The 9,647-nt window shown below is 28.5% G+C and overlaps 1 protein-coding gene across 1 annotated transcript; it reads right to left on the bottom strand.

Annotated features, from left to right (window-relative positions):
- Positions 1-386: 386 nt before the first annotated feature.
- On the bottom strand, positions 387-7,957 carry LOC132947400 (uncharacterized). Its single transcript, XM_061017677.1, has 8 exons — positions 7,831-7,957; positions 5,218-5,769; positions 4,640-5,052; positions 4,037-4,498; positions 3,477-3,952; positions 2,477-3,287; positions 620-725; positions 387-547 (listed from the first exon to the last, which is right to left on the bottom strand). Exons 1-8 carry the CDS (start codon positions 7,955-7,957, stop codon positions 387-389), a joined length of 3,108 nt encoding a protein of 1,035 aa, XP_060873660.1.
- Positions 7,958-9,647: the final 1,690 nt, after the last annotated feature.

The raw sequence follows: 9,647 nt of genomic DNA, 5'->3' as shown, positions 1-9,647 counted from the left end.
AACTTTTATCGTGTAAAGTTTCACAAACACACTGTGAAACCGTATCACTGTTGTTTATTGGTTCTGCACTGACTGAATCTTGAAACAAAGTGTGTACTTTTTTAAACAAGTCTTTGTGTATGGGTAAACGCAACGTACTCTCGCGTTCGTATTCAGAACGTAATACGCGTCGTTGATTTTGCGTTATTGTTTCGCCGTCCATATTGTGTAATTGTGGCTACGACAACGACTGTAGTGGAAAAAAGTAAATCTACAATATTGTAAACGACCGATGTCGTGAAAAAAAAAATTAATGATTGTCCTATGTCAAATTGTTTACTGTGCATATGCTGTCTCTTGTCGATCTTTTTATACTTAAAACGACAAAAAAAAAAATAAGTAAAAATTTATTCATTTATGGCCGGGCATGATATAATTTTATTGACATTTGGTATGGCGTAGAACATTGCGGCCACTGTTAGCAAACTTGTTGTCATACTACTATAATAGCCTAAGTACAATAATTTAGATTTTGCGGCCATACCTTTTTCGTCACCTTGTGTAATTACTTTATAATAATTGTACAAATAACAACTTATTATTATAACGCTGGTCATTATGCATAATATTAAAATCAAACTCATGGTAAATCTTAAAGGTTTCCATGCTTTTTCACAAGCAGTTGGTATTAATTTAGCACCCAGCTTAGTGTTTCCAAACGAAGTTGATTGCATTTTCAAAACTTTCTATATAATTATCGTCGCAATTAGTGAAATACAATACTTTATATTTTTGTAATAACTCGTAAACGTGTTTGGCCTGTGTTTTTGTAATAAACTCTTTAGAATAATCAACGCTACGATAACTATATATAGGAACTTTCCAAATTGTATAAACGTTTTCCGTTTGTATACCAAACGTTGTGTTTGTCACGTTTTCTGCGTCAAAAACTGGAGGTGTTTGTTCTTCTTCCTACATATAACAACATTAGATTCTATTATTATTACTATATAAAGACATTTTATTTTAAATTATATTCTCACTATGACGTTATAATACACACAATACATATTATTCATTTCTTATATTAAAATAAAAAACGACAACGACTCACATTTTTTTCAAAACGCGTTACAATTTCTAACGCTTGAGTTCCATGTAAAAACACAATATCATATGACCCAGACTGTGGTAACAGAGTAGTATTAGATAAAAAAATACGTTTTGAATTAAATAATTCTTCTTGCGGTTTAAATGAAAAACAAGATCGAGTGTTTACGTTTAAAAGTACGCAATATAAAGTCATAATAATAATAATAATAATAACAACAACGACAAAGCGTAGTGTCGGAATAATTTTTTTTACCAACGACTTGAAATTATTATGTTAAAAGAATTTAATATGACGATGATATTATTATTATTATTATTATAAAAAAAAAATAACTAAAATTCCACCTCCTATTTTTTTTTTTACTATCCCCACCTATAAGTAAAAATACGAGTTGTAAAATCTGAACATTATAAATTTGCTTAAAGACAAAAAATGTCTACGGACATTATGCATTTTTGACAAACGTTCGCATAAAATTTTAAAAATTGTAGTTTAAAATAATTTCTGATATTTTTGAATACGTTTTGAAAAAACGCATTAAATTAAAAAACGTGAATAATAATGTCTGCAAATGTCAACCGATTACCGTTTGAAACAGCAGCCGTACGTCGTCGAAAATTATACGATCAGAACCCTAAGGTGTGTTTTGACCAAATCAAAACAATGATTAATTAATTATTTTATTGTGTTTACATTTTTTTTTTTTCAAACAGTTATACAATTACATATATTGTAAATCACCTGCGTTATTATTTTACGCAACCAGTGCATACGAGCGTAAAAAGTTCAAAGATCAATTTAATGCTACAAATGTTCAAATTGTTTCAAGTCGTGATGCTGAATTATTATCCGGACCAGTGTTCATGGACAATCGGAAAATAGTAATTGTCACATATTCTTGGTACAACGTACCGAATAAAGACATTGTTCAATTGATACGTCTTAATTAATATTATAGTATTATGTACGAAATAAAAAATATATTTATTTCAAATATGTTTTTTGTTTTTTTTTATTAAGTTGCAATAGTTGCACATTTAGGACAATGTTATAAAAAAAATATGATCGACATATGAATATAATTTTTTGTATTCTATGTTGTGATATTTTCTATGAAATAAAAAAATATCAATCCGATATAGATTCTGCAGAACTATTTGAATCCATAAGAGTGTCATAGTGTTCTGTTTTTAAAATTTTTAGAAATTTGCGTTTTAAAAGTTGTAAATAGTTTTTAAAATCTCTAAACGAATGATGATCTGGTAATTGAGTTAAAATAGAATTCAAATGGTGAACATCACTTGTTAAGAAATCTATATTGTTATGATTTTTTATTAAATCATATTCAAAATGTTTTTTAACCTCATTTTTTGATTTTGTTACCATTCTCTCCAGATCTTGAGTAAATACTTCAGGTAACATATGAGACTTTAAATGTCTTGCGATTCGAGCCGCAATGGTGTGTATAAACAAAGCTGTAATGTCATCATATACCCAACTATGAGATATAACATTAAAAATCGATACCAGCCGATTTAGTGACGTGATTTCCTTACTAGTTTCGTTTATATAATCTTTCATTGTTAAATCACATAATTGTTCTTTTTCATTACAGGTCAAAGCGTCATTGTTATACTCGAACGGCCATGTATTGTTTACCGGGGGATATTCTGTTTCGGGAGGAGCAACCGTTTGAAGTTTAACAAAATTTAGAAAATCATCATAGTTGGTGAAACATTTAACCGGTATATCGTTAAAATTAGTTTCTTCGATTATCGCAGGCATTGCGATATTTTTAAAAGATTGCCGTTGTAAATTGCTTTGATTTGTCGATATACTAGATAAACTACTGTTAGTATCGGAATCCGTGTTTGAATAGTCATTATCCCATAATTTTAGTATTTTATTTTTTTCTTCTTGTTCAGCCGTTATTAAAGATTTTTTTTTATTATTTTTTTCGTTATAAACTATGGATCTCATTTTTGGTATATGATTGGCTTGTTCGTTTTCGGAAATATCTAAACAAAGATCAGATCCTACTTTACGTTTACAAGTTTCCACAGCTATATCGTTTACGTTTGATGACTCGGACGGTAAATCTGATACATCTGACATTGGTTGATCGTCATCTGACAATATTGGCAAATTTAAATCTGACGGCTCGGTTGGAATCAAAAGAGCCGTATCCAAAGGACTTTGTTTAAATATGATTTTATTAAGTAAAAATTCGTCTTTTGATTTTTTATCTTTTTTTAAATCTTTATTGTAAGGTTTAGTATCTTTTATAAAAATGCCACTCCTTTTTTTTATATCACTATTTTTCGGTAATATTTCCTGTTGTGGTACAATATTTTGATTAATTTCTATTTTTTCGTTTTCAGACATTGTTGACGGTATGATATTATTAGATTCCGTTTGTATGTTTATGTTATCGTCGATATTTTCATCAGAGTTTAAAAATAAGGAAATTGCGTTTTCAAATCTGTTTTCAGAAATTGGTAACAATGTTGTTTCTGGCATTAACGGTAAATTAGATTCAATATGCTGTCGGTGTGCGATTTGTGCGTTTTCGGTATTTGAATTATTAACAGTTATTATATCATCATCATCATCACTGTCGTTATTAAATTTCCATGTTTTTGCAACGTCTGCGATATTGAAATTTGTATCATTTTCTACTGAAATAGGCCACGATAAAGTTGGTGATAGTTCAATATGTTGCGGTTGTAAACTAGATCCTTGTTGTTGTCTATCAGTATTGTTTTCAATTTGTAAAATTTCCGACTGTTGGCTTTCAATATCCACGTCGGCGTCGTCTTCGTCATTTTCCGAATTGTCAGAATTGTGTAAATAAAATTTCTTAATTTTACGTATATTTTTTTTCTTGAATTTTTTTTGTTTTTCAAACAATTTACCCTGTAGAAACTTTAATTTTCCTATTACCCGGGTGTGAGTCTTTTTCAAAGCTACTCGTGCCTTATATAACGCTTTTAAAGGTTCTTCAAAAACTTTTGAAACGTTCGGATCAGTTTCAATATAGTTTAACAGCATAATTATTATTTGTTTGGTATAAGATTCGTATTCTTGGTGTTGATTCATTAAGTCTTCTATTAATTTTTGTAAAGAAATTTTATTTTCATTTTTACGGCGGCTACCGTGCTGTACTGGTGGTAAAGACATGGAAATGTTATTAAACATGTCCGAATCGAATGTTGACAATTCATGTGCCACAGCGTTTACATCTAATTGGTCCAAATCCATAGATTCGTTTGTGTTATTTATTTTTTCCTGAAGAGCATCGCGTTCGTTTATCAATTTTTCTATAAGCTCGATATGTTGATTAAATTCTGGTCTTTCATAAATTTTTGCAATTTTATCACCTAATTCACTTATGGTTTGCTGTAACTGCGTTATAAATAATTGTAATTGTGATATAGTTTGTGTTGATATCATTTCGTCGTTTGTCATTTTTTCTTTTGTTTGTACCAATTCTATATTTAAATTTTCAATAATCTTTGAATTTTCGGAATTTTGCAACACCGTTACATTTGTATTTTGTAACTCTTTTATTTGTTTTTCTAAATCTTGAATTTTTTCCGAATACATTTGTTTTTGTTCTAAACGATTTTTGTTACAACCATCTAAACTCTGTCGTGTATCGGATAATTGATCTTTTAATTTTTGTATTTCATTTTTTTTCACCTTGAGTTCTTCCGCGAACTTTTCTAAATTCTCTCTGTTACGTTCTTGCATATGCAGCTCAGAATTGTCATATTTTTTTTCATTCTTGTCTAAATCTACAGTTATTGCTCTTATTAAATCATTCTTTTCTGTTTGCTCTCTACTGTGTTTCTCTTTCAAGCCAAGTATTTCCATTTCTAATTGTTTTATTTTATTTTTTAAAGTTTCTACCGCAGCCTTGTCCATCGTTTGGATTTTAATTGTTGACGGTTTTTTTGCTGTAATAATTTTACGATTTGGTTGGCGGTCGTCAATACTTGGTGGTGGTGGTGGTGGTGGTGGTGGTGGTGGTGGTGATGTTTTTTGTATAGAATTTTTTTCGACTATTGTTGGTTTTTTATCTTTCATGTACGTGTCTAATATATGATTTACTACAAGTTTACAAATTTCTTGTATTTGGTGGGAATGTAAATCAGTATTGGGCAAAGGTGGATTATTTTTGTTACCAAATAATTGCGAACAAGTATTATTAGCATAACTGGCAATAGCCGAAAATTTGTCAAGTTTATTTTTAACGTCGTTAAAATCCGTTATTATATGTTTCGTTATTTCTTCGGCAGAAGTTGTCGTGTTGTTAGATTGAAAATTTATATCCGACAATGTATCAGGTTTGACGTTATTCCATTTACGAGTATCGATATTTAAACCGTATACACTATTTAATAATTTATCGTCAGTTTGATATTGGTACATGCCTGCGATTAAAATTTCTAAAGGTATAATATTTTGTCCAGAAACGGATTTCATTACGTCGTTTATAGCGTAAATATTTACATAATTACCGGATATTTTATTTGTTGGTATGTGTCCCCGATTGAATTCTTTCACAAGAGTTACAAGTTCTTTAACGTGGTTATGTAAACGTTGGTCTTTTTCAAAAAGTTTTTCAGTTTCTTTTTTTATACGGTTCATCAATGTTTGTTTTTTGTCAAATTCTAATAATTTAAAATAATTTTCATTGTTTTGTTTAGTTTCTATGTCATGGTGCAATTTTATTAAATCATTTTTTACACGGTCGTACGCTCGAATAGCGTCGTAAATGTCTATTACACAATCGTTATAAATATTTATCCAAAAATCTACTGCTGAAAAAATTTGTTTAGTAATATTTACGGACACGTCTAGTTTTTCTTGAATTTGTGTGGAAACTTTCTTATGTTGATACGCATCCAAAAAACGGTTTTGAACGGTAATAATGTTTGTTCGAAACTCCGTTACGTGTTTGTTTATATTTTCTATTGAGATTTCTAGGTCTTTAATTAATTGTAAAGTATCTATGAAATTTATTGTGGTTTGGACGTCAAGATCAGGGTTTAAACGTATTTGAATAACAGAATATGTATTTTCACTACTTTCAGATGTTTGAGGTACAAAATTTGTTGAAAATAATAAACTCATTATTTTGCTAATTAGTAGTACTGTTTACGTAATACTCATTAAAATTTTTTACCTTTATTATTTCAATACTACTATATTCTGAATAAAGCGATATAATTATACGTTTTATTTCTAATAAATCAACGTGTTACAAACATATTGTACATTATATATATATATATATATATAATTTTTTTTTTTTACTAAACAATAACGAAAAAAATACAACTTTTTACAGATCTTTATTATTAATTTTTATTTGTGTTTTATAAAAAAAAAGTACAATATATTACAATCATATTTTCTAAAAAAAAAAATAAAATTTAAACAAAATAAAAACGTTACTATTACGTTACTATATACGTTACTATATACGTTTAACAAAAAAAAAAAAATACAAACATAAAAATATTATAAATTATGTATATTCATTAAATAATTATCAATAATATTATCCGGTCTTAATATCGAAAGAGGTATGTCTTGTGCGCGAAAAGATTTCAATTTATCGTTTAACGTTCGCACTCGGTCTATTCTTGAAAAATCTACTAACCAATTGTGTACATGTATAAATTCTTCACGAACATTTATTAAATTATATACAATTCCACCGACAGTTTTATTGTAATAATTTAGAATTATTTTATGGTTAAGAACCCACATAAAAGCTCGCATAAAGGGGACGACGTTTACGGGAAATTTTCTATAAAATTGTTCGTCAGCTAATATATAAACGTTTACTGCCATTTTTGGAGATTTGAATAGATTTTTTATTCTTTGTAATATAAATTTTACATTACGTACCGTACAATTACACAATTTTAACAATATTTCTGCAAATTTTTGAATTATTTCATTAATCAATAAAAATCCAACGGCTCGAAGTTGTAACGAATTTGCAGTAAAATTTTCTGGGATTATGGATATTGGTTCAAACGAAAATAAATCGGTATTATAACTTCTAATTGTCGAAGGTATTATGAGATGTTTTTTTAAAGAAAAGTTACGAACAGGGGATACGTTTATTTTATACTCTAAACTTGCTCTATCTGCGTCATACGTTTCGTAACTTGTTATATCGCCTCGACATTGTGGACAAGTGCTTAAAACCGTCGTACTAAGAGATATTATATTGTCTAAACATTCTTTGCATATGATGTGTTGACAATGATTGATTTTAGAAAACTTTTTTACAATATTTGAATCCATGCATACAGGACAAAAATTTGCATTCAAAAACCATACACTGCTGGTTACATGATTTTCAACTTTTGAAATATCAAAATTTGTTATAAATTTTTGAAAATTCTTAAATCTTAACAAATTTGGATTTTCTTCAAAAAATAGTGTTTGATCGTTGACCGTCCAATTCTCTATTACCTTTTTTTTAGACACCGAACGATTTTCATTTGAATTGTTTTTCTTATGATTATCGAGTTTTATTAAAAAATTTTTCAAAATATTTAATCTTGTTGAATGTTTAAATCGGTCGGAAGAAAATTCTTTTTTTTCTTTAGCCATAGGATACGGTTTAGTTGAATACGGTTTTACTAAAAAGCTTTGACGAGTACGTTTTAATTTATTATTTACCATAATTTTCGAAACACCAGCCAAAATACCGTTATTGTTTACGACCGTTGGAATAACAGCAATTGTTGTTGTTGTTGTTGTTGTAGTAGTAGTAGTATTTGCAATCGTTGTAGGTTCGATTGATGAATCATTTGTAGTTGTATTGTTTAAATTCATTTTTAAAAATAATACTTATCGTTGTTTTTAAAATGTAAATTAATATCAACTATTTGTAATTTTAAATGTACCGCGTTTAAAAACGCAACTTATAAGGTTTGAGAGACTTTATTTTCTTTGACAATAATATTTATAAAGTCTCTTCAGCTGTTTATATACAAAAAAAAAAAGAAACTTGTGTTACGTACGCACATACCCACACTCGTATATATATATATGTGTGTATACTGATGCCCCTCCCCTCGCACAATAACAAAAAAAGATTAAAGTACTGATAGGGTTTTAGTAATATAAAATTATAATAATAATTGTAAACTCTTTAATTGATTGTTTTTCCACAACAATGAAAAAATATACGAGTGTATTAATACTATTATCGATAATAATTTCTTGTATAGTCGTTATATCATATTCGTTGATATTATATCATGATTGTATTGTTTCTACGCCACAAAGATTGGCACGTAATACGTATAATTCTAAACATAAAATGGCGTTAAAAAATATAATGTATTCCGAACCGTTTAACGTGAACGTTTCTGCTAAAATTCCGCTATATTCGCATAATGGTCTTCCAAAAGATATTAATTATTATAAAAATATCGATATGCCGATTCAAAAAAAATACACAATGACTGTGTACGATACATGTCACGATTTAATATCTTTAGAACGACTACGACGACAAAAACAACAAGAAAAAAAAAATCATCAGTCTGTCATAGATTTTTCGACGAAAACTTTGAATATAGACGATTTTGATACTTTGACAAATTACAATTGGTTAAATAATTTTATCATAGACACGTGCATAGATATATTTATTAACGTTTCAAGTTTACAAAATACGTCATCGGAAATAGAAAAGTTTTCATTTGCAACATTGTCGTGCGGATTGATTTCAGCGTTTTTATCCGCAAAACAAACACCAGATCCTTGGATAAACAGCGAAAAGTTTATAATACACGAAGACACTGTCCTCATTGTTCCAATAAATATCGACCGAATTCATTGGATTATAGCTTTTTTAAATTACAAACAGTTAACTTGCACGATTATAGACCCTAAAAATCCATACGCTAAAAATCGAAAATTTTTCAACAGTATCATGAGCATGATAGCGCATACTTGTATGTTTATTAATCGTGTCCACACTTTGGAAACGTCTACATTGCTCAAGAACAATAACTTTCCGGAATTGTACTTGGAACCTATGAATAGTGCGTTAAAAATTCCAATACAAACAGATAATTATAATTGTGGAGTTTATGTTTTATATTATGTACAAATGATGATTGTTCGTTTGAAACAAATAGAATCGGATTCAAAAATAGTTACGATTAACGACGAATTTAATCCTTCGGAATACAGGATTTTTTTAAAACAATTAATTATTAAAAATTCAAACGCGTTGTTATATATGTGTTTATATTGTAGTAATTTATATGATAATCACGTAAAAACCGAATGGTTACATTGTTATCGGTGTTGTCGTTGGGTAGGACTATCATGCATACCTAATGATTTAAATATGAATAAATGTTTAAAAGAAAAACGATTTACTTGTAAATTGTGCGCATTTGAATAACGTTAACTTTTAACACCGGCAATTCCGGTATTGTATTTTTTTTTAATATTAAAATGTCGTCATTTATCATGTTTTGATAAAATACATAATATAATATCTGTC

The sequence above is a fragment of the Metopolophium dirhodum genome, chromosome 1 (genome assembly GCF_019925205.1).
Source record: "Metopolophium dirhodum isolate CAU chromosome 1, ASM1992520v1, whole genome shotgun sequence".
In the NCBI taxonomy this organism is placed as follows: domain Eukaryota; kingdom Metazoa; phylum Arthropoda; class Insecta; order Hemiptera; family Aphididae; genus Metopolophium; species Metopolophium dirhodum.
This window is presented reverse-complemented; position numbering and strand designations above follow the sequence as displayed.

Bases quoted from the DNA above. Each gene is read 5' to 3' on its own strand.
- LOC132947400 (XM_061017677.1), bottom strand. From the start codon at position 7,957: ATGAATTTAAACAATACAACTACAAATGATTCATCAATCGAACCTACA. The intron at 5,053-5,217 runs GTAAACTTGTAG...AAATTATTACAG, and splicing joins CCACCAAATACAAGAAATTT to CAAAAAAACCGTCAACAATT. The intron at 4,499-4,639 runs GTAACGGTGTTG...TTTATAACGCAG, and splicing joins AAGAGTTACAAAATACAAAT to TTACAGCAAACCATAAGTGA.